General features: G+C 42.8%; 1 protein-coding gene across 4 annotated transcripts in view; it reads right to left on the bottom strand.

Annotated features, from left to right (window-relative positions):
* CLUL1 (clusterin like 1) overlaps positions 1 to 24,840 on the bottom strand; it is a 58,967-nt gene that overhangs the window by 23,348 nt on the left and 10,779 nt on the right. The window contains exons 1-6 of one of the 4 annotated variants that reach the window (XM_023228433.1): positions 22,893 to 22,912; positions 16,075 to 16,197; positions 11,165 to 11,283; positions 9,936 to 10,084; positions 3,303 to 3,470; positions 571 to 1,003 (exon numbers count right to left, since the gene is read on the bottom strand). In XM_023228433.1, the coding sequence (XP_023084201.1) occupies positions 571 to 1,003; positions 3,303 to 3,470; positions 9,936 to 10,084; positions 11,165 to 11,270 (856 nt within the window). In that variant the 5' untranslated portion in view covers positions 11,271 to 11,283; positions 16,075 to 16,197; positions 22,893 to 22,912. Of the gene's footprint in view, positions 1 to 570; positions 1,004 to 3,302; positions 3,471 to 9,935; positions 10,085 to 11,164; positions 11,284 to 12,534; positions 12,628 to 16,074; positions 16,198 to 22,892; positions 22,913 to 24,840 lie in introns of those variants that run through there. The other 3 variants (XM_023228436.1, XM_023228434.1, XM_023228435.1) reach the window with 3 other exon arrangements.

Below are 24,840 nucleotides of genomic sequence, written 5' to 3'. Positions count from 1 at the left end.
ACTTTGGGAGGCCAGTGTGGGTAGATCACCTGAGGTCAGGAGTTTGAGACCAGCCTGGCCAAGATAGTGAAACCCCTGTCTCTATTAAAAGTACAAAAATATTAGCCGGGCGTGGTTGTGCACACCTGCAGCTACTCGGGAGGCTGAGGCAGGAGAATTGCTTGAACCTGGGATCAGAGGTTGCAGTGAGCCAAGATCGCACCACTGTACTCCAGGCTGGGAGGCAGAGCAAGAGTCTGTCACAAAATGAAATAAACAAACAAATAATAAATGAGGGAACTGGTTTTTTTTGTTTTGTTTTGTTTTTTTCAAGTTCTCAACCTATTAGCATTTTTTCTTTCTGCTTTGAAAATTTGCTCTAGAAAGAGTTCAGTTCTCAACAGTGATGGAAGAGGGATGGTGTTTAGCAGACTTCAAAGCTTCTTTTAAGAGGCTCTGAAACATTTTCCATAAATTGTCTCTTCAAGAAACGCCATACAATGTGACTCAGAAATGTCTACCATTTCTGAAGCTAAACAAAACTTGACTTTAGTATAGACCTCTAAGTAAAAGTTATCTTTTAATACTTGCCTTTGTCTTGTTTTGGTAAATCTTCTATTGCCTTCAGTGTCTTAGTAATTGTTTCACTGACACTTTCATAAATAGAGACACTGAAATTACAAAACAGCTGGAAGAAGTTGGGAATGTCCCAACGTTGCTCAAGATCTGCTTTGGTCATTGGCTCTTTAGAGAAAGCTGGAAAAAAGTAACGCTCGGTTAGGTCTGTATCTGATATGAAATGTGATTGAAAAGTCTGGTCAAATTCTTGCTGCATCTGTCTGAAGACGTTAAAACTCCTATCGAAGAGAGAATTCACATCCACAGTCAACTGGCTGAACACATCTTCCATTTGGGTCAATTGTGCATCTTCCTCAATGAGCTTTTCACTGATGGGGAGATCTTTTTCATTATCTTCGTGGAAAGGAAATAGAAATTGATATATCTTCTGGAAAAACCGTTCAATCTGTGGAGTAGAGTAGGGGACAGAAATGGAATAAAAAATTACTTTCTTTCTGAACCCTTCCTTCCTTCCTTCCTCTCTCTTTCTTTCTCTCTTTCTTTCTCTTTCATTCTTTCTTCCTTTCTCTCTCTCTTCTTTCTTTTCTATTTGAGATGGAGTCTTGCTCTGTCGCTCAGGCTGGAGTGCAATGGCACCATCCCAGCTCACAGCAACCTCCCCCTCCTTGGTTCAAGTGATTCTTCTGTCTCAGCCTCCCGAGTAGCTAGGATTACAGTCACACGCCGCCATGCCTGGCTAATTTTTTTTTTTTTTTTTTTTTTTTTGTATTTTAGTAGAGGCAGGGTTTTACCGCGTTGCCCAGGTTGGTCTCAAACTCCTGAGTTCAGGTGATCCACATGCCTCGGCCTCCCAAAGTGCTAGAAGAACAGGGGTGAACCATTGCACCAGGCCCTGGACCATTTCTTATTGCAAATTTTAAAGTCAACTTACAGTAGTCATTTCAAATCAAGAATAATTCTGGGCAAGCTAGGATGAGGCAATGAACTTTAAGATAATTTCTTAACCCTCTCATACTTGACTTTGCCTTTGCCTATGGAAACAGGATCTGAAATTTCTCCTGGTTTACATTTGCCCACCAATAGCCTAAAAAGGTCAAGTTTTCACTTTGGGAGGCCAAGGTGTATGGATCACCTGAGGTCACCAGCCTGGCCAACATGGTAAAACCCTGTCTCTACTAAAAATACAAAAATCGGCTGGGCATGGTGGCAGGTGCCTGTAATCCCAGCTACTCAGGAGGCTGAGGCAGGAGAATCAGTTGAACCCAGGAGGTGGAGGCTGCTGTGAGCCAAGATGGCACCACTGCCCTCTAGCCAGGGCAAAAGAGCCACACCCCGTCTCACGAAAAAAATAAAGAAAAGAATTTGGGTGGGTTGTCTGCCTCTCCCTCTACCAGCTTCTGTTTACTTGACTCTTCATCCACAAAAACAAACCTTTAAAGCCCCAAGAAATTTTCATAAGATCACACAACTGACCCAGATGGGAATGGTCCCCAAATCTCCTGACTTCCTGCTGCTGCTCATTACGCCATATTCTGGTGTATTAGCAGGTGACAGTGGCTCTAAAAATAGAGCAGATGCAATTAATAGTGGAGGCAAATTAACTTGGCGCATTCATTATCTTACTAGTTGCTCCCTTTGTAATTGAATATGGCATTGCCAAGCCAGGAACATATTCTAATTAGTATGTGCTCTAATATGGAGCGTGAAATTCCACTCTATTTTGTATTCAGCTCACTTCTTGAAGGGGGAGGAAAATCTAGCCTAATTGGAGCCGTTAGTGGGGCAGAGCTCATCCTATTCAGGTCACCACCCTCTGTGATCCCTCTGCTCAGAAGATAACCAAAGGGGACAAAAAAGAAAACATGCCAGTCCTACAGAACATACATGGGTCGGGCGAAAGGGGACATGAAAGGGTGTGTGTGTGTGTGTGTGTGTGTGTGTGTGTTATGCATAAGGAGGCAAGCATGTTGAAGGTGAGATTTGGGAGGCAGAGAATATCTTTAAATATTTGGCCTCCAGAAGGAAAAATTAATGTGGATTGAAATCAGAGACTGCAATGCTATGATTCCAAATGCGATTTGGTAAACATTTACTGGATGCCACTAATGAGCAAATGAAGACAAATAAGATATGATCCCTGCCCTCAAAGAGCTTACTATTTAGTGGGAACATGTTCACAAATAACAAATACAAGGCAGAAAGCGAGGATATTTTAAGAGATGCATTCAGTGTCCACTGAATGGATGCTCTACCTTATAAATCATTTATACACAGGTGATGGGACCTAAGCATTAGTGTTAGATTCTGGAAAGCAAAAGGTCTCTATCAGATCAGGCATCTCCATTCTAAACATTAACATAAAGTAATAAAAAAGTAAGCTGAAATAGGTGCCTTAAGAACTGTGAAATCAGGCCGGGCGCAGTGGCTCAAGCCTGTAATCCCAGCACTTTGGGAGGCCGAGACGGGAGGATCACGAGGTCAGGAGATCAAGACCATCCTGGCTAACACGGTGAAACGCCGTCTCTACTAAAAAATACAAAAAACTAGCCGGGCGAGGTGGCGGGCGCCTGTAGTCCCAGCTACTTGGGAGGCTGAGGCAGGCGAATGGCGTAAACCCGGGAGGCAGAGCTTGCAGTGAGCTGAGATCCAGCCACTGCACTCCAGCCTGGGCGACAGAGCAAGACTCCATCTCAAAAAAAAAAAAAAAAAAAAAAAACAAATCTTGAGCTCTCTTTTTCTTTTACCTTATTTTTCACAGAGGACCAACTAGGTTGGCAGGTTGTATAAATTCTCATGCAGTTATTTTCCAGGCAAGACCTGCATTCATCCCAGGAATCTGCCAAAGACACCTGGCATAGCCTTTCTTCTTCCTCCAGATGTTGTTGAACTTCATTCAGAAGTTTCAGGGCCTCCTAATTAAACAAAGTAGAAACAAAAGTCCAATTTCCATTTCATGATCTATGTGCACCTTAATTGATTTCACCCTTTGAAATGTGCACATTCTAAACTGCTTTTTCATTCTTTCTCCTTCAGGTGCCTTGCAGCTGTCAGATCTCTCCCAAAGCTTTCTGTTTAGTTTAAGAAAAGAGTGCCGATTGATCTCTACTGAAGATTGTAAATCTTATTCATCTGTTCACTCATTTGTTCATTAAGTATTTACTGAGTGTTTGCTATGTGACAAACATTACTCTAGGTGTGGGTGACCTGACAATGAAGATGCCATCCCGATCTGGGAACAACTGTGATTTACCTATTTACTGGGAAGTCTGTCTTCAACTCTCGTCCACTGGGGCATGGGGAAAGTGGGCTTTACACTTTATAAAGCTGGCACATTTTCTTTCTTTCATTTATACTGTCTTTAATTGTTGTATATCCTTAAACATTGCAAGAAAGTACAATTCTTGCATGTCAAATTAAATGTTCCTGTTGAGTTATATTCTCATTGCAGAGATGCCATCCTGCATCTATGCAATTAGAATGTAATAGAATAAATATATTATATTTATATATAATGTAATATTAAATAAATATAAATGGGAATATAAACAAGCCTTTGTTCTTCTTGTTTATATTCCCAGCGCTCCCCCTTGTGGTGCTTGCTGTACTTGGCCAAGTCCTGCTCTGGGTGGTGAGGAGCCCAGCAGCAGTGGCACCTGTCCTTGCCAGCCTCAGCCCTGCCCCTGGAGTGCCTCACGGGTCAGCACTATGGTGCAACAGACCTTTCTTCCTGTGCCCCTGCCTAAACCTCTGGCTTCCCTGCAAGTTTGGACTTCTGAACCCCAGCCCCCTACATGCCGAGATATTGTGCAGGGGAATTAAGTGAGCATAGTGGATCTGGCCATAAGACAGCCTCAGAGCTAATGGAAATGACCCTTTCCTGGAGTATTAAGCCCAAAGAATCACCTGGGCACTGACAATCTTCCACATCTTCTCTGCCTGGCTAGGATTTGTCAGTTGCTCTCATTGTAAAGTTCAGCTGCTAAGCCAGGTAGTGTTTGCTATGATCCACATAAGAAAACTACCAGGGCCCCAGCTTGCCAAATACACATTTTGACCCAGACAGGACTGTGTGTGTGTGTCCTTGGACTTTGCAGAACAATTTTGGAATCTTATATCTTTTTTTTTTTTTGAGACGGAGTCTGGCTGTGTCACCCAGGCTGGAGTGCAGTGGTGCAATCTCAGCTCACTGCACCCTCCATCTCCCAGATTCAAGTGATTTTCCTGCCTCAGCCTCCCGAGTAGCTGGGACTACAGGTGTGTGCCACCATGCCTGGCTAATTTTGGTATTTTTAGTAGAGATGGGGTGGTGAAACCCCATGTTGCCCAGGCTGATCTCGAACTCCTGGCCTCAGGTGATCTGCCCACCTTGGCCTTCCAAAGTGCTGGGATTACAGGCATGAGCCACTGCACCCAGCTGAATCTTACATCTTAAAGTGGTTGTTTTTCGGCAGGGTACGGTGGCTCACGCCTGTAATTCCAGCACTTTGGGAGGCCGAGGTGGGTGGATCACCTGATGTCAGGAGTTTGAGACCAGCCTGACCAACATGGTGAAACCCTGTCTCTACTACAAATACAAAAATTAGCTGGTCGTGATGGTGGGTGCCTGTAATCCCAGCTACTTGGGAGGCTGAAACAGGAGAATCGTTTGAACCCAGGAGGCGGAATTTGCAGTGAGCCAAGATCACACCATTGCACTTCAGCCTGGGCAACAAGAGTAAGACTGTCTCAAAAAAAAAAAAGGTTGTTTCTCCAAGGCAGGTAACAATACCTCCAGGATTTTCTCAATCAGTCCCAACTTTACATATTCTGCTCATTGTCCTCTTAAGCCAAAAATCCTAATATTCCCAATTCCAAACTACAGTGACTATGTACCCTTGGGCAAATTACTTAATATGTATAAGCCTTAGTCTCCTCATTTGCAAATAAGAATAATAAGAATAATAGTATCTACTTCTCAAGGTCTTTGAATTGAATGAGCTAAACAAGCAAGGCATTTATTATTATAGCTAGTATCCATTATCATAGGCAAGGCATCTATTATTATAACTAGTCCAGTATAATAACTAGTATCTCTCAGGGTTCCTTCCATTCGCTGCTCAGAAGCAGAACAAAAAAACAGTTACCAAATCACAGGTCCCAAGTTTTGGAAGTGAAGCATTGCCACGGAAGAAGTAGACCTCTGTCTGGTAAACATTCCTAAAGGAAATGTCCTATCGATGCCCTCCGTTTCCTGCTAGACATTGTACCAACTGGCAGATTCATGCTTGTAACTCTATTCCTATAGTTGACAGTTTATCAAAAGTACTATATAAACCTGGTGTTGAGCCAGGTGTGGTGGCCTATGCCTGTGATCCCAGCTACTTGGGAGTGAGGCAGGAGGATCCCTTGAGCCCAGGAGTTCAAGACCAGCCTAAGCAACATAGCAAGACCCCATTTCATTAAAAGTAAAAATAAAGGCCGGGTGCGGTGGCTCAAGCCTGTAATCCCAGCACTTTGGGAGGCCAAGACGGGCGAATCACAAGGTCAGGAGATCAAGACCATCCTGGCTAATACAGTGAAACCCCGTCTCTCCTAAAAAATACAAAAAACTAGCCGGGCGAGGTGGCGGGCCCCTGTAGTCCCAGCTACTTGGGAGGCTGAGGCAGGAGAATGGCGTGAACCCAGGAGGCGGAGCTTGCAGTGAGCTGAGATCGGGCCATTGCACTCCAGCCTGGGCGACAGAGCGAGACTCCGTCTCAAAAAAAAAAAAATCAAAAATAAATAAAACCTGGTTTGGGGGTCAAATCACTCTAACCTTCTCTAGGGTTTCCTACTTAAGAAGTTTCAGATAGTCTCACTAAATATTAATAAGGACGGGTGGCGGAAGGGGGCAGAGATGATGTGGGTCGCCACTGAACAGTACCCTTGAGAATGGGTGGGGCTCAATACTGAGAGATGAGGGTTGCTAACGCCATATTTGCCAATTCATAATTTGTCTAAACAAATTCTAGGCTTTAAGTAATTTTATTCTTTATTCTAGGCTTTAAGTAATTTTAGGGAGGGATATTCAGGGTTAAACAGATTTTTTTTTCTCAATTAACTTTCTAATTGAGTGCCTCAAACTCAAGAGTATAATTCAATGAATTTTTGTACAATAAGGTTTTTAAGAATAAATAAAAATTCTGCTAGTTGTTTGGATTCTTCAGGGCCAGAAGTGAAATCCACATTTGCTTACTTGACCCACCCAAAGTGGAATATTCTTGTTATAGCTGTATACCCTATCCTCCTTGCCAGGAGGTTCAGGGAAGTGAGAAAAGCAGAAAGTCCCTGGGTCCCCCATGCACACATCTGCTGACTTTATCTCAGTTCATTCATTACAGTGTTGGAGTAACATGTTAATTAACAAACATCTCAAACCCCAGTTTTCTTAGCTATAAAATGAAAGTAGTGGTTTACCCAGATGTTTAAAGCATTCCATGTGATAATGTGTTTGGTGAAGAGTGTATTACTGCTATCTAGTGTCTCTGTTCCCAGATGGCCAGGCTCACAAGCCCACCAGGGAAGATCCCAGCTGGAGGGGCTTCCACATTTTCCTGATGAGGAGTTATTTTAGATTTCCTCAAAATCTTTTGATTGCTGCCAAAAGGGAGAAGTGTTTGCAGCTGCTGGTCCCGCGTTCTCCTTTCCTTGCCAGAACCCTGACTGACTCAGGGCAGTAGGAGGGGCTGCAACATCAACCAGTCTGGTGACAGGCTGACACACCGCTTTGGGGTCAGCCTGTCACACTACCTGGCTCCAGTTGCTTAATGGACTCCCAGAGGCCATGATGCTCAGAAGTAGAAAGATGCAAGCGACAATCTGAAATTCAGTGGCCCCCAACTTTATAGACAGAGGGATAGTTAGAAAATATTAGAACTTCCACTTATATTTTTAAATTAAAAATCTGCCTGGAGTTGGGGGGAATGGGGCATTGTTTAATATGTATAGACTTTCAGTTTTTGCAAGATGAAAAGATTTCTGGAGATTGGTTGCATGACAGTATGAATGTATTTAACACTACTGAATGGTACACTTAAAAATGGTTATGATGGTAAATTTTGTTACACGTATTTTACAACTTAACATTTTTCAAAAAATAAAAATAAATTTAAAAAGTAATTTACTCTTGGCCGGGCGCAGTGGCTCACGCCTGTAATTCCAGCACTTCGGGAGGCCGAGGCAGGCGGATCACGAGGTCAGGAGATCGAGACCACCCTGGCTAACACGGTGAAACCCCATCTCTACTAAAAATACAAAAAATTAGCCGGGCATGGTGGCGGGTGCCTGTAGTCCCAGCTGCTCAGGAGGCTGAGGCAGGAGAATGGTGTGAACCCAGGAGGCAGAGCTTGCAGTGAGCCGAGATCGTGCCACTGCACTCCAGCCTGGGCGACAGAGGGAGACTCCTCCGTCCCTGCCTCCAAAAAAAAAAAAAAAAAAAAAGTAACTTACTCTCAATATTAAAATTGAAAACATTTTCCAAATTATTTTTGTTACAGTTTTAATTTCCTCTTTGATTTAAGGTTAATGTTTGAAGATAACCTTTTTTTAAAAAATTCATTGTTTTGAGTGTGATGTTAATTATTAATGTTATTAAACTGCAAGCTATTCAATGTTTATAGTTTATAACTTTACTGAACTTTATACTGTAGCATAGGAACAATTTTTTACATCTTCCAAAGACGTTTGAATATGTGTTGTCCATTGATAAAATATGTAGTTCAAGCTATAGCTATCAAATAAAGCTATTTGAATTTGAAAAAGTGAATTAGGCTGATGCATTATTGGATATACATGGTACTCTCTTGAGATGCATATGTTAGATATCGTATGTGCCCAACTGTATGTGATGACCTTGGGAAAGAGGGGATCCCCTACATTCCAGAAGAATCGACTATAGTTCCCTTGCTCTGTGCACATGCAGCCAATTGTAATGAGTTGCCATGTAAGAGAACTCAGGTAGACTGAGGGATTTTATTATCTAGTTTTAACTAAACTAACCTTCACTAAATGCACAGGAGGCTTAACAAGATTCTTGGAAAAAAAAAAAAAAAAACACTTGGCAGATTTTAAATAATGAATAATTTAAGCTCAAGTGGACCAAAAGCAAAATAGCAGAGCTGACACTTGATCATTATGAGCTCTTTATTGGCCATGTGACAAAGGAAAACTATGGTGATCTAATCAGATCTGGCAAGTCAACTAAAAGTTTCGAAATATTTAGAAGATTATTTGAAATGTGGACTTACATCCACACTCGCTAATGGTGAATCTCACCTTAAATACATATTGTGCCTTGAGATTTTTTTTTTTTTGAGACAGAGTCTGGCTCTGTCACCGGGGCTGGAGTGCAGTGGCCGGATCTCAGCTCACTGCAAGCTCCACCTCCCGGGTTTTAGGCCATTCTCCTGCCTCAGCCTCCTGAGTAGCTGGGACTACAGGCGCTACCACCTCGCCCGGCTAGTTTTTTGTATTTTTAGTAGAGACGGGGTTTCACCGTGTTAGCCAGGATGGTCTCAATCTCCTGACCTCGTGATCCACCCGTCTCGGCCTCCCAAAGTGCTGGGATTACAGGCTTGAGCCATCGCGCCCAGCCGCCTTGAGATATTAATGGTAGCAATTCATATATCTAATTTGTAAGTAAGTTAATATGCATATATTTAGGAGTGAGTGCTAACACATTTTTTAGTCATAGGAATGAGAGACCAAAAAACTCTGGGCCAGGCATAGTGGCCCATGCCTGTAATTCCAGCACTTTGGGAGGCTGAGGCGGGTGGATCGCCTGAGCCCCGGAGTTCGGAACCAGTCTGGCCAGCATAGTGAAACCCCATCTCTTCTAAAAATACAAAAATTAGCCAAGCGTGGTGGCAGGAGCCTGTAATCCCAGCTATGAGGGAGGCTGAGACAGGAGAATTGCCTGAACCAGGAGGCCAAGGTTGCAGTAAGCTGGCATCAACTCCAGCCTGGGTGACAGAGCGAGTCTTTGTCTCAAAAACAAAAACAAAACAAAACAAAAAAACAACTCTGGAGACCACTGATCTAGTAAAAAAAAAACTCTTCAAATACTTTTGACTCAATATCCTAACTCAGAAGAGACCAAGAATAATCTGTTTTTGAGAAAGCAGCACTTAAACAGAGATGAATCCCTCAGACTCCCGTTTGGAGTCTTGCAGAAACCTATCCTACACGAAATATGTTCTTCCAGAAAGTCTGAAGCTTCCCTCAAACTTTTCCTCTAATAAAAGCAGCTACCCATAAAATGTATTATTAAGGAAAGCAAGTAATTCATCAAGAGCACTAACAAGTGTAATATTTCCGGTCCAGATCTGTGTAAGAACAGACATTATTTTCAATGACTGTACCTGCTTTTCTTCTCTGCATTTCTTCAGGGTGCTCATTAGATTGGTGTGTTCCTTCTCTTTTCTTTCCATCATGATTTTCATTTGCTTAATACCAATCAAAGCCTTCTTCACCTCTTCATCTGTGTCTAGCTCCCCCACCTCAGAAAAACCTAAAAGACACGTGGCAATTTTTTCTTGAGATCTGATCAGATTACAAAACACCGAGTTCACCAATCTTTCATGTTTCCTGAAGACAGGGTTCACTGTTCTTTTATAGGCTCATATTCTGAAAGCAGATCATAATGAATTAGCTGTCGGCTGCCACATGGACCATACCTTCTGTTCCTCACTTGTAAGCTCCTAAACAAACAGAGTTCACTGAACCTCATTCTTGTCAGTTTGCTCAGGCCCTGTTTTCATTTATTCATTTTTTTCTTTCATTTAAGACTCAAGTGTGTTTATGTTAGATACAATTTTGCATATTCTTCACAATTTATAGTAAGTGCCCAACTGGGGACCTCAAACAGAGTCAGCAATTTCTCTTTCTTTCAGGTTCAGTTACCTAGTAAGGAGGCATGAAACCTAGAAAGTATCCCATGTAATACAAGCTTCCTTAATAACCTAATGGATGTGTCTTATACACCTTTCATAAATTTTAAATTCATTGTCATTCCCTGTTCAAAGTAGCTAATGTGGCCTACTAAGGAGCTTATTTTTGACTCTGATTTTAATTACAGACCCTAAATCGGCTACTTTTTAGCTAATTTGTTCTTTTAAATATTAAGTACCCAAAGCATATATCACCAAGCAAAGGCTGCAAGTTAATGGCCACAGAACAACCAGATTCAATGTGATTATAACCCGTTCTTTCACTAGTTTAAGAATAATTGCACAGATTACTCTAATGGTTTAAATTTCTCAAATGCTTGAAAAGTATTTCACTGTTCATTAGAGCTGTGCTGAGATGACACCAACCATCTGGATGATACAAAAAAATGCAGTGAAAAAACTGGCAGGTTTTATCTACATGATACAAACATCTGGAAATGTGAATGCCTGCAGAGACGTGATTGGAATTTTCTATTTTTATCCAGATGTTTGGCATCATGATGACTCGGTTTAAGTGCCTTGAGAACGTTTCACCGTGAAAACAGCGAATATGGTTATCTCTCAACTGCGACTCACTATAAATGCCAGCAGGACAGCCAGCATGCAAACAGGACACAGCACAGACAAGAAACCAAACGTACTCTTCAGGTTTTCACTGATAGCAGTTTTGTCCTTCCAAGTGGGTGCACAGTGACAATCTTTCAACCATAGCAGATACACAATAAACACCAATAGTGGCGGCTTCATGGTCCCGCTGTTACTGCAAAGGAAAAATAAACTCGCATCAAATGCCTTCCATTAGGTTAGTTTCTGTTGGCATCAATTGAAAACACCTGGGGCTCCAAAGCATTTTTCTGTCAATTTTTCTTTATGACTTTAGACAACTTATGTTAATGTGCCGGAGACATAAGGAAGCTTGAAATGTAAGTTAAAAAAACAAACAAATTTGAGTCCCTGTTTGGTTTAAATTCTTCATGACAGTTAAATAAGGCTGCCTGCCATGTGAAGTACTTGAAACTCAATGCAATGGAGAGGATAGATCACATCCTCTCAGAGTCCAAGCTTCATTTTATTTTCTTGTCAACAGTAAACATCTGGAAACACAGAATTGATTCGAATCTGTTAGATGAATTTTTTTTCCCCTCCACATTATTATTATTTTTGTTGTTGTTGTTTGAGACAGAGTTTTGCTCTTGTTGCCCAGGCTGGAGTGCAATGGCACGATTTCAGCTCACCACAACCTCCACCTCCCAGGTTCAAGCCATCCTCCTGCCTCAGCCTTCCCAAGTAACTGGGATTATAGGCATGTGCCACCAAGTCTGGCTAATTTTGTATTTTTAGCAGGGATGGAGTTTCTCCGTGTGGGTCAGGCTGGTCTCAAACTCCTGACCTCAGGTGATCTGCCCACTTCGGCCTCCCAAAGTGCTGGGATTATAGGTGTGTGCCACTGCGCCCGGCATTTCCCTCCAAAATTCTATGTTCTCAAGTGAGTTTTTACCTAGGTGGTTCGCTATGTTTTTTTTTTAAAAAAGCAAAACCAACCGCACACATTTTTCTCATACACCTTATAAAACCCATTATGCGGTGTGAATAGTGCACAGTTAAAATTTTCTCTTCTCAGTTAATGAATTTCCCTTTGAGTTTAATTTGATATACATTAGTTACAAATATTCCAAATACAGATGTTAAAACTTCACTAAGAAAAGTTACATAAGTTAGAATAGCCGTATGCTTTAATAAAGTTAAAACTATAAAATAAGCTAGATTATTTTAACTCCCACAAAGGGGATATTTATCTGCTTTACATATATTTACTATTTTAAAAAGAAAACAACCACAGAAACTTCCATTATTTGATCAACATTTGGAATATCTTTTTAATACAATCACAAACTAGCAACTGTACTAGTAATTATATAGTTATCACATTTTACATACATCATTTCAACTAACTCTTCTTCTTATCATTACTCTGTTTACAAAACAAAACTTTTTAATATAGTATATTTACCACTAACTTTGCAATATCTCCCCAGTGAGGTTGCCACCAGCTTCTGGAAGGATCTTTGTTTTTCTCTGCTTTAATTTTCATCTGTGTCAGGGATTTACCTGTGTACTATCAATTTGATGACACAGTGTTTAATCCTATTAACCCAACATTTTGAGATTAAAACTATGATCTACAATTCAATACTGTTTAGAAGAAAACACTAGAGGGCAGGCTGTGTACACAGTTGGGAACAGTGACCTTGGGCTACCTTCCTTTATACAAACGTGTTTTGATAGGACTCATTAAAACCTTAAAAATACTTTTTTAATTTTCAATTTAAAATACGTAGTTTCCTATGTAGGCAAAATAAGTCTCTTAGATTGGAAATACTAGAAGCCACAATGTGAAAGTGCGTAAACGCCTAGATAAAACAGTTTGAAAAGTGTACTTACACAGTCATGTGGCATTTTTGTTCTGTTTGTTTGTTCTTTTGGCATTTTTTGACTATTAGTATATGAAGCGATATAACCCACAAAAGTGATAAAGCTTAGCATATACATAATGCAATAGATGAGTATTTTAGGCCCACTGCAATTTGCTACTTGATTAGCTGAACTGAAAATGTAGCCCTTAATGATTCATTTAAAAACAACTTAGACAGCTGTTAGTCACCATAGCCAACTCTGGAATCTACGTGATGGGTCTCTCCGGCAACTCAAGATCACCCTGGGCCCTGTTTGCAAGTTTTGAGAGACTAGCCAATCCTTACTTACTATGTACTCAGTACTTGTCTAAGCAGGTCAGACCTTGACAATTCTGAACTTGGCCACCTGCCTTTTAGGGGCTCTATGAAGTTGGTCCTGGTCTCTGAGCAACATGCAGTCTGGAGTTTATCTTTGCTCTGCTTGGGCACAGAGAGTGACCCACATTCAAGGCCCAGCCACACCCCATGTCAGCTGCCTTGATTACCCATTAATGCCCTCTTTTAGCTGGAAACCTCTTAGCTCTGTTGGAAAACAGATCAGCTCATAGCAAGACTCGAACTATTATTATTTTTAACAGCCTAACGTCACTTCTGAGCAACTACAATCCACACCTATAAACAGATGTGTCCTATCCTGAAAGATGCATGGTTGGCCAATGGAAGAGGCAGCACTTTGGATATTTTTCTCAGGAGGAGCAGAGCAGAGTCCTGGAAAAGTTGGTCATAGGAAACTGTCCAGCTCTACCCTGACTCTGTGCACCGTTGGTCATTAGTTTACTATTGTCCAAGTTTGGGTCCGTTTGATGTCAAGGCTGGCGTCTATGTGTTCTTTTTCAACAGACCCAAATTTTGTTGAAAACGGAACCAGTTTTTAGGAAGTCTAGTGGCTTCCTTCCTAGTAGCAGGTTTTTTTCTTTAATCCACGTTCCTCCTTTAAGAGCAATTTCTGAGAACAGAGCTTTATTGCTAACTAGTACTAATTACTTTGAAAATATCTCGAAGCTTCCAAAAAGGCTCTTCCTCTAATTACTTCATCTGTTTTCACAGCTGCCATTTTGTTCTTAAGATTAAGCAATACTTCATGTGAATCCCGTCACTTTCATAATTATGACATCATTATGCTCAAGATTTAAGTGGATTACAAAATATTATACATAGCAGTTTGATAATGAAGGAGATTTAGAAGCAAAGTCATCTTAATTAAGAAAGATGGCAACAAGATGCATGTGGTATCAACTGGAAAATAGAGGAATCAGATGGATTTCAAAATGTCAAGTTTATTGTTGCTAAGTTCAGGCTTGGACAGAGCATCTTAGATGCATGACCATAGTGGTCTTGCTAATATCTCACCCTTAAGTTAGACTTGCCCATCCTGCCACTGGCATAGCCAGACAACCTTTGGGCTTCCGACTGGGACATTTGGCCCAGAGCAGATTGGGAAGCCTGTATACTACTCAGGTTGTGTCTTATATAGAACCAGTTCCAGGATACAATGACAGTGGTCCCTGCAGTTATGTAACCCAGGAGAGCATGTGTCCCGTAGACACCAGCTAGGATTTGCTGTCTTGCACCAGTAAGGTCCAAAAAAGACAGAAAGAGGGCAAATCTCTAACGAGTTCTCCTCAACTGACAACCACAGACTAAGAACATGAATCAAATAACACTCTGCTTTTCAGGGTGAGAACTGGGAGAGTGAGAGGCCAGGCGGGTTAGCCTGATAGAAGTCCTCCCACAGTCTCAAGAGGCAGTCCTCCTCCTCTGGCCCATTGAAGAAAGGTTGAGGAGAATATGCATAAGAGAAGTAAAATAAAATATAAAGATCTAAATAAATTATCCACGTAGAATATAATAGCAGCTAATGTCATCAGACTTATCCTTCCTTCCCTTCCTCTCTTCTTTTTCCTTCCTTCCTTCCCTCCCTTCCCCCTTCTTTCCATCCTTCCTTCCTTCCCTTCCTCCCTCCCTTTTACTTCATTCCTTCCCTCCCTCCCTCCCTCCCTTCCTTCTTTCCTTCCTTCCTTCCTTCCTTCTTCCGTCCCTCCCTCCCTTTCTCCTTTCTTTCCTTATGTGCATTTATTCAGTCATTCATTTAATAAACTTAAAGAAGATGATTCACAATAATAAGCAAAATTTTAGAAGCGGAGTGTAAATCCTCAATTTAAAATTTCCCCCTTTGCAGACAAAGGTTGGCTAACTCACTTGCTCAAAAGAAATGATGAACATAAAGATCACTGACTTAAGAGGTCAAGTTTCATTAACTTCCTTGCCACACGGTTGTCTCATGGTCCTGTCCACTTGGACCTCATCGTCCTCTCATAAAAAATGTGATTATTGGAAGAAATATTTCCAACTGTTACCCCCAGCTCTGAAGTTCTGTGATTATTAGTCACATATTCTCCCCAAGCTTCCACATAGCTGGAATGTACGACATGATTTGACGTGACCTGTAAAATGAAGAATTACAGCTACTTTATCTCTCTTAGAGATTGCTGAGCAGGTCAAATTAGTTATTATAAATGAAAATGTTTTATTGAGCCACATTGAGTGCAATGTCATTGGAAGGTAGAACAATAACCTTTTTTAAAAATTCAGTCTAGGCCAGGCACAATGGCTCAGGCCTGTAGTCCCAGCATTTTGGGAGGCTGAGGCAGGCAGATCACTTGGGTTAGGAGTTTGAGACCAGCCTGGTCAACACGGTGAAACCCCATCTCTACTAAAAATACAAAAATTAGCTGGGGGTGGTGGCAAGTGCCTGTAATCCTGGCTACTTGGGAGGCTGAGACAGGAGGATTGCTTAAACCCAGGAGGCAGAGGTTTCCGTGAGCTGAGATCGCATCACTGCTCTCCACCCTGGGCAACAGAGTGAGACTCTGTCTCAAAAAAAAAAAAAAAATTTTTCAGACTAAACTAAAATTATTGCCGGGTGCAGTGGCTCATGCCTGTAATCCCAGCACTTTGGGAGGCTGAGGAGGGCGGATCACTTGGGTCAGGAGTTTGAGACCAGCCTGGCCATCATGGTGAAACCCTGTCTTTACTAAAAACACAAAAATTAGTGGGGCGTGCGTGGTGGCACGCACCTGTAGTCCCAGCTACTCTTTAGGCTGAGGCAGGAGAATCACTTGAACCTTGGAGGTGGAGGTTGCAATGAGCTGAGATCACAGCAGTGTACTCCAGCCTGGGCAACAAGAGCAAGACTCCATCTCAATAAAATAAAATAAAATAATTGTTTTAGTTTCATATAACATAAGTAGCAAAAGTAGGCATTGAATCTAGACTTCAGACTCCTTCATGAAAAAGGTCTAGTTTGAATACAAAATGAGAAAATTATATTCCACTTAACCATCATCATGAAGCCAGAATTTATCTGTTTGGACCAGCACTATACAAATTTAATTATTGATTAGGATGTACATTTAAAATCAAGTACATTTAAAATTTCCATTATACCGAGAATAGTGCTTCTTGCTTCCAGCACATTCAACCCTTGGAATAGTTTATTCAGCAAATGTATCGGGTACTCATTACGTTCTGCACTGGGCATACAGCAGTCTCTGTATTATAGGTGCTCACGCTGCATTCCAAAGGGAGGGAAATGGACAACATGCAAATAAATACAGAAGCCAGAATGTATAAAAGCATGACAACTGTTATAAAGAAAATTAAACGGGAATAATGGGATAGCGAGTAACTTAGAAGGGGAGGGGCTACTTGAGGATAGGTGGCCAAGGAAGGCCTCTTTGAGGAGGAGACTTCCAATACAATCCCTGAAAGTAGAACCAGCTACACAATTTTCAGGGCCCAGTGCAAAATGAAAATATGGACCCCGTGTTCAAAGAGTATTAAGAATTTCAAGATGGCAACAATAGATCCAAACCAAATACAGATCCCTTCTGAGCGAGGGGTGCACATGGCACATGTGTGAAGCCGGCTGGCCTGAAAGACAAGCAGCATGCCTCTTCTGAGATCTGAGAGCAAGTGCAGGAGGAGTGGGAACAAACTTGGCTGAGTGTGGCAGAGTGCGGTGACAGAAGAAGTGTGATATTAGCTGGAGATCAGAAACATGCATATCCTGTAAGTAGGGCAGTGTAAGAAGTCAGAAATACATATATTTTTTGAAGAAAGGCTGCGTAATTGTAGAGGATTTCCCAAAGGGCAACGATAATGTACTGATTTTATTTTATTATTATTATTTTTGGTTTTATTTATTTATTTATTTTTTGAGGCGGAGTCTCGCTCTGTCGCCCAGGCTGGAGTGCAGTGGCGCAATCTCGGCTCACTGCAAGCTCCACCTCTCAGGTTCACGCCATTCTCCTGCCTCAGCCTCCTGAGTAGCTGGGACTACAGGCACCCGCCACCATGCCCAGATAATTTTTTGTATTTTTAGTGAAGATGGGGTTTCACCATGTTAGCCAGGATGGTCTTGATCTCCTGACCTCGTGATCCACCTGCCTTGGCCTCCCAAAGTGCTGGGATTACAGGTGTGAGCCACCACGCCCAGCCAATATACTAGTTTTAAAAGGCCACTGTTGCTGTCCTGAGAAGAATGGAAAGCAAGGTAGAAGGGAAGCCAGTTAGGAAGCTGTTTTAATCGCCAGGAAAGAGATAATGGTGGCTCTTTGGAGAGTGAGAAGTGGTGAGATTTGGGACTTATTTTGGAGACAGGACTGGACTGTGAGGTGAGGGGAAGTCAGAATCAAGGGTGGCTGCTGGATTCTTGACTTGAGCTTTGGATGGGGGATGCCATTTTCTGAGATGAGGAAGGCTAGGGCAGAGTGTAGTGGGGGCCATTGGCTGGCACGGGCCTTTCCTCATGCTCCAGGAACCCTCTACCCAGCCCACCAGGGTCTAACTCTCACTACCAACAAGAATTTTTGTTGCTAAAGTCATCAAGAAGCCAGTGATGACCAAATCCACTGGTGACTCTCTATCCTCTTTCTTACTTTTCGTCCTTGTGGAATTGGATGAGCAACTGATTTTAAAGCATCTCTTTTTGTGTAAATGATGCCATTAGCTCTTGGTCCTTCTCTTACCTCTCCAACTTCTTTTATTTGTAGCAGGATGTGGTTACCTTTCTCCTAATTTTTAAATTTATTAAAAAAATTTTTTGGCCGGGCGCAGTGGCTCAAGCCTGTAGTCCCAGCACTTTGGGAGGCTGAGACAGGTGGATCACGAGGTCAGGAGATCGAGACCATCCTGGCTAACACAGTGAAACCCCGTCTCTACTAAAAAATACAAAAAAACTAGCTGGGCAAGGTGGCGGGTGCCTGTAGTCCCAGCTACTTGGGAGGCTGAGACAGGAGAATGGCATAAACTCAGGAGGCGGAGCTTGCAGTGAGCTAAGATCCAGTCACTGCACTACAGCCTGGGCGACAGAGCAAGACTCCGTCTCAAAAAAAAAAAAAAAATTTTTTTTCCCTAGAAACAGGTCTTGATATGTTGCCCAGGCTAGAGTGCAGTGGTTATTCACAAGCGTAATCATAGCGTTCTATAGTCTCAAACTCCCGGGCTCAAGTGATCCTCCTGCCTCAGCCTCCTGAGTAGCTGAGATGACACGCTGGAGCCACCACGCCTGAGCCCTCCTAATCTTTTTATTTCTACCCCCTGCTCACTGGCAAAACAGGATGGGTTCTTCATCCTCTCAATCTTCTTTATCTTATCCATTCCAATCTGCCACAGAGAGAGGGTCTTTAAGGATAATAATGAAGCCCAATTGTGCTATGAGAGGCAATCTGTACTGGTAAAAAAAAAAAAAAAAAAAAAAAAAAAAAAAAAAAGGTGGGGGGGAGGGTTATCTTGTAGGTGCTCTACTCTGAAAGACACGAAGGTGCAGGCAAGCTGTAATAGGTGGCACAGCGCTCTCCCTGTGCTGGGCTGAGCCAGGGCCCCGGGGGGAAGGGGAGTTGGAAAGGAAAGTGTGAGGGAGACCAGGAGGAAGGAAGCAAGGAGCATGGGAAGTGGACTTGGGATCGGCCAGAAGGTGATCTGAGAGGAGCAGCCAAGAAGTGGGACAGGAGCCTCAGAATTCCAGGCAAATTATTGATTAGCTGCTGGTAAGAGTGGGCTGGGTTTTTATGCCCACCCAACCCACAGTGGGCTGCAGCAGCCAGGTTATGAATTCATCTCTTTTTTTAATGTTTAGATTTTATTTTTTTAGAGGCAAGGTCTCACCATGTTTTCCAGGCTGGTCTCGAACTCCTGGACTCAAGGGATCTTCCCACCTAGGCCTCTCAAGGTGTGGGGATTACAGGCATGAGCCACCTCCCCCAGCCTTGGATTCATCTCTGTTATGTTATTTGCTGAGTGTCTACTACGTACTGTGTGTCAGGCTCTGGTGTCAGACACATGACGCCTGCTCAGTCTCATTCCTGACCCTTCTTCCTCTGTCCTCCGTCAGATGTTTTCTCTTCCCTGGGGCTTTGTCCTGGGTACTCTTATTTCTACTGCCTGGAACTCTCTTTCAGTGAACTTACCCAGAACCACAGACAGGTAAAGGCAAACTTCTGCCGGCTCTCTCTCTGTCGGCACAGCCCTGAGGGACTTCAGTTTCAACGGTTCCTAACCCAGCTTTTTCCCCTCAAGCTCGCCCTGCCATATCTCGCTGTCACCAGATCCAGACATTTGGGAATCATCCCAGACTTCTCTCTCTCTTTCAATCCAGTGGCCAGTCCAAGCGACCACCAGATGTATTGCATCTGGACCCATGCAGTATAAAGGCCTACATGAGTCAATAGCCCTAGAAGTGCTGCACTTTATTTTTGAGTAAGCTAAAGCAAATAGAAATCGGTAGACTAAACAAGCAAAATCATACATAATTAAAAATCAAGTTTTTCTTTAAATTCTGGCCACATTATTATGACCCTGGCAAATGTGTTTTACTTTGGTTCTTGATCTCCATGACAGCAGGATGGGTAAAATACCATAAGTAGTTGATGGTAACATAGAGGAATGAATCTTTCTAACTGTTGTACAGTAACATTTAAGTCTCTATCCTCTAATCCGTAATTGGCTAAGTTGTTCCAAGTCCAAATTAATTAAGGAAATATAAATAGGAGCATATATATAGTATCAGAATATCTCACTTGTTTTGTCAAGTTTGTCCTGAGCAAATCAGATTTTCTTTTCAGCTTGAACTGACCTAATGCAAAATCCAAAATCCAAAATGCTCCAAAATCTAACTTTTTTTTTGAGACAGAGTCAAGCTTTGTCACCCAGGCTGGAGTGCAATGGAGTGATCTCTGCTATCACTACAAACTCTGCCTCCCAGGTTCAACAAATTCTCCTGCCTCAGCCTCCCGAGTAGATGGGATTACAAGCGTGCACCATCACACCAGGCTAATTTTTTTATTTTTAGTAGAGACAGGATTTCACCATGTTGGCCAGGCTGGTTTCGAACTCCTGACCTCAAATGATCCACCTGCCTTGGCCTCCTAAAGTGCTGGGATTGCAGGCATGAGCCACTGTGCCTGGCCAATCTGACTTTTTAAGCACAGAGAGACAAGTAGAAAATTCCACACTTGACCTCATGTAATGGGGTCGCAGTCAGGATACAGGCACATAATACACAATTTATTCAGTGTTCCCCAAGGGAAAAAAGGACCCTCTCAGCTCCCTTCTGCTGCAATATAACTTTTCTGAGCATGCCAGATATATATGTCATTTTTTAACTAAGTGCTTATGTGTGAGTAAGTGTAAGAAAATGATTGCTCATCAGTAGCGTATCAGTTCGGAATGAGGAATGATGGTGACACCGGACAACTACAGACCGTCCTTGTGGGTGGCAGAGACAGGGACACCTCGCTTTCTAATGGTTCAGTGTATACCAACATTCTTTTCTGTGCAAAATTATTTAAAATATTGTGTAAATTTACCTTCAGCCTATGTGTATAAGGTGTATGTGAAACATAAATGAATTTTGTGTTTAGACGTAGATTCTATCCCCAAGATATCTCACTGTGTATATGCAAATATTTCAAAATCCCAAAACATCCAGAACCTGAAACACTTTGGCGTCAAGCATATCAGATAAGGAATACTCATTCTATATACGGAAAAAAGAACACTTGTGTGCTGACTCTGTGGATTATTGGAAGATAAAGACAATAGATTTAGATTATTATAATGGTCAAGTAAATTATATGCATATCTTATAAATAGATCAACAGGCCTTATGAAAACTCTTTGGTTATTGCCAGATTTTTATCTAAAAGGCAGTGAGAGATCCAGGCCATTATCTGCCATGCTTGAAAAAACTTTATTTATTATTTGTTTGTTTGTTTAGAGACAGAGTCTCACTCTGTTGCCCAGGCTGGAGTGTAGTGGTGAGATCATGGTTGACTGCAACCTCGACCTCCTGGCCTCAAGTGATCCTCCCACCTCAGCCTCCAAAAGCACTTAGACTACAGGCATGAGCCACTGCACCTGGTTGACAAAGCTTTAATATTGAACCACTGGTTAGCCAAAATGTCACAGAATTTGTGTGTTCTTTCAATCAAAATTGTGAATTAATATGACTTTTCTTATAGTAGGTGAAAGTGAATAATTTTTAAAATTATGTGTCTGCGTTAAAAAACAAAACAAACACCTTCCTGATCACCAAGATCAGATAATACCTAGGGGATTTTTTGGCCTGTCCATTTGTCAGGCTCCTGGAATAAAACAGAATTATTCTCACTTGGGTAAGGGGATGAAACAATGATTCTGGAGCTCAGTGAGAGCTAGAGCTGGGACCGTGGTTGCCTTGTGGGAGCAGTAGCCTTCAAGGGGAACCCAGGAAACCAGCAGACTGAGACCTGGTGATGCCAACGCAGGGTCAGCCTCGCAAGGGCACAGAGCAAGACAGAGAAGTGAGAACACAGGCAGACACAAACAGAGCACCCAGCACAGCCTCACTCTGCTTTGGTCTGGCACGCATCTGACGGTTCCGTGATGGTCACTAACACTTTTTAGGTGGAGGGACTGCAGTTCATCCTTCTGCACTGTGCAGCTGATGGCTGCTCAGATACATACACAATTTTGGGGACTATATATAACGGTTGACTTTTTTTTCACCCAAGATCCTAATTAATTACTATAAAGAGGCAATTGGGTGAAGTGCACAAACGGCACAGAAGAAGTTTTAGAGCCAGGGGTGGTGGTGTGTGCCTGTAATGTCATCCCAGCTACTCAAGGAGGCTGAGGTGGGAGGATCACTTAACAGGAGGAGTGGAGACCAGCCTGGGCAATATAGCAAGACCCCAATCTCTTGAAAATTTTTTAAAAGACTGGGCACAGTAGTTCACTCCTATAATCCCAGCACTTTGGGATGCCAATGTGGGAGGATCACTGGAGCCCAGGAGTTTGAGACCAGCCTGGACACCAGGGTGAGACCCTGTCTCTACAAAAAATTTTTAAAAAATTAGCTGGGTGGTGGCATGCACCTGTAGTACCAGCTAATCAGGAGGCTAAGGTGGGAGGATCACTCGAACCCAGGAGATCAAGGCTGCAGTGAGTCATGATTGCACCACTACACTCCAGCCTGGGCAACAGAGCTAGTCCTTGTCTAAAAAATTTTTTTAAATAAAATAGGCTGGGCATAGTGGCTCATGCCTGTAATCCCAGAACTTTGGGAGGCCACGGTGGGTGGATCATTTGAGGTCAGGAGATCAAGACCTACCTGGTCAACATGGTGAAACTCCATCTCTACTAAAAATACAAAAATTAGCGGACGTAGGTGGTGTGAGCCTGTAATCCCAGTTAGTAGGGAGGCTGAGGCAGGAGAAGCGCTTGAATCTGGGAGGCAGAGGTTGCAGTGAGCTGAGATCATGTCACTGCACTCTGGCCTGGGTGACAGAGCTAGACTCTGTCTCAAAACAAATAAATAAATAAGTAAAATATAGACGGGTATAGCAGTGCATGCCTGTAGTCCCAGATCCTCATGGGACTGAGGTGGGAGGATCACTTGAACCCAGGAATTTGAGACTTCAGTGAGCTATGAACATGCCACTGAACTCCAGCCTGGCAATGGAGAGGGACGTGACTGGAAAGGGAAGGGAAAGGACGTGACTGGAAAGGGAAGGGAAGGGAAGGGAGGGGAGGAGAGGGGAAGGGAGGGGAAGGGAGGGGAAGGGAGGGGAAGGGAGGGAAGGGGAGGGAAGAGAAGGGAAGGGAAGGGAGGGGAAGGGAGGGGAAGGGAGGGGAAGGGAGGGGAAGGGAAGGGAAGGGAGTTTTAGGAAGCCTACTAAAATTATTACAGATATTCTATGAACACTGCAAAGTAGTGAGCACTGAGGGTGAACTGGCCTTGCCTTGTAGGGGGTGCTCGTGGAGGAAGGTTACAGACAGATGCCCAAGAACATTCCTGCTCTAAACACTCTGGGAGAATCATATCTCACATTTATTTTTGTTTGTGTGTATATGTTTGTTGTTTTATGTTTTATTATATAATCCTCTTTTTCTTTTATTCTCCAAGTCTTTGATAAAATCTCTTTCATTTGAGAAGACTCTAATAGCCTTTTGACTACATCAAAAGAAGCCGGTGGTTGATCTGGGGTGAGCCCTCCGTGAGAAAACCAGGCTTGATTACTGGGAGGCTGACTGATGTTTTGGCTTCTCCTGACCAGGGGTGAGGACAAGGAAGATGGGGTGGGAATGAGGGATTGGAGGACGGCCAGAGTCTCAGAGCTGTGGGTCCTGGTGTCATGAAGAAAGCACTCTGATTTGAGGGGAAGCTGGACTTCCATGTTGTGGCTGATGGGCTGGTCCTAAGAGGGAGGTGGCCAGTAGGTTCCCTCAGAGAAAGGTTGGTGACAAGGAAAATTGTTTCCTGCCCTGTGCTGTTTTCCCCCTACAGTCGGTGGTGGGGAGTTAAGAGTCAGGCTGTGCACACCCTGGGGACAGGGGATTGGGGAACTGTGGTTGTCCTTCTTCCTGCTGCGGATCTGCACGGTGGTGGCAGCGTCGTTCCAAGAGAGGACCCAGACCTAGGAGCATGAGGAAGCAGTTCCAGCCAGAGGTGCTAGATACCATCTGGGGAAGGGCTGTTCTTCCTGCCACCCATAGGCGAGGACTTGAATATTCTTATTTGGTATATTCTTAAATATTCTTCCAGAGTGATCTTGGAGGGCAGAAAAACTAAGGAATATTTGGGTAACGTGTAAATTCATTAAAACATAGAATAAAAAAGAAAAGAAAAAACTACTATACTGGGGCCGGGTGTGGTGGCTCACGCCTGCAATCCCAGCACTTTGGGATACTGAGCAGGGTGGATTGCTTGAGGCTGGCATTCAGGCAACATGGCAAAATCCCATCTCTACAAAAAATACAAAAGTCATCTGGGCATGGTGGCGTGTGCTTGTATTCCCAGCCACTCAGAGGCTGAGTTGGGAGTATGGCTTGAGCCTGGTAGGTGGAGGTTGTAGGGAGCCAAGGTCGTACCACTGCACTCCAGTCTGGGTGACAGCACAAGACCCTTTCTCAAAAATAAAATTAACAACAACAAAAAACCCACTATACTGGAATTACTCTAAAGTAGATGATACAAAATACCATGCATTTTCCTGATATGTATCCTTTATCATTTTCTTTTTTCTGTTTTTTTTTTTTTTTTTTTTTGAGACAGGGTCTCATTCTGTCACCTAGGATTTCCCACCTTAACTTCCTAAGTAGCTGGGACTACAGGCATGGGCCACCACACCTGGCTAATTTTTGTGTTTTTTATAGACAGAGGGTTATACCATATTGCCTAGGCTGGTCTCAAACTCCTGGGCTCAAGCGATCCACCCACCTAGGTGTCCCAAAGTGCTGGGATTACAGCGTGAGCCACCACGCCCTGCCTCATTTTCTTTTTTTTTTTTTTTTTTTTTTTT

The sequence above is a fragment of the Piliocolobus tephrosceles genome, chromosome 18 (genome assembly GCF_002776525.5).
Source record: "Piliocolobus tephrosceles isolate RC106 chromosome 18, ASM277652v3, whole genome shotgun sequence".
In the NCBI taxonomy this organism is placed as follows: Eukaryota; Metazoa; Chordata; class Mammalia; order Primates; family Cercopithecidae; genus Piliocolobus; species Piliocolobus tephrosceles.
The sequence above is the reverse complement of the archived record's forward strand: the minus strand, read 5'-3'. Positions and strand labels throughout refer to the sequence as shown.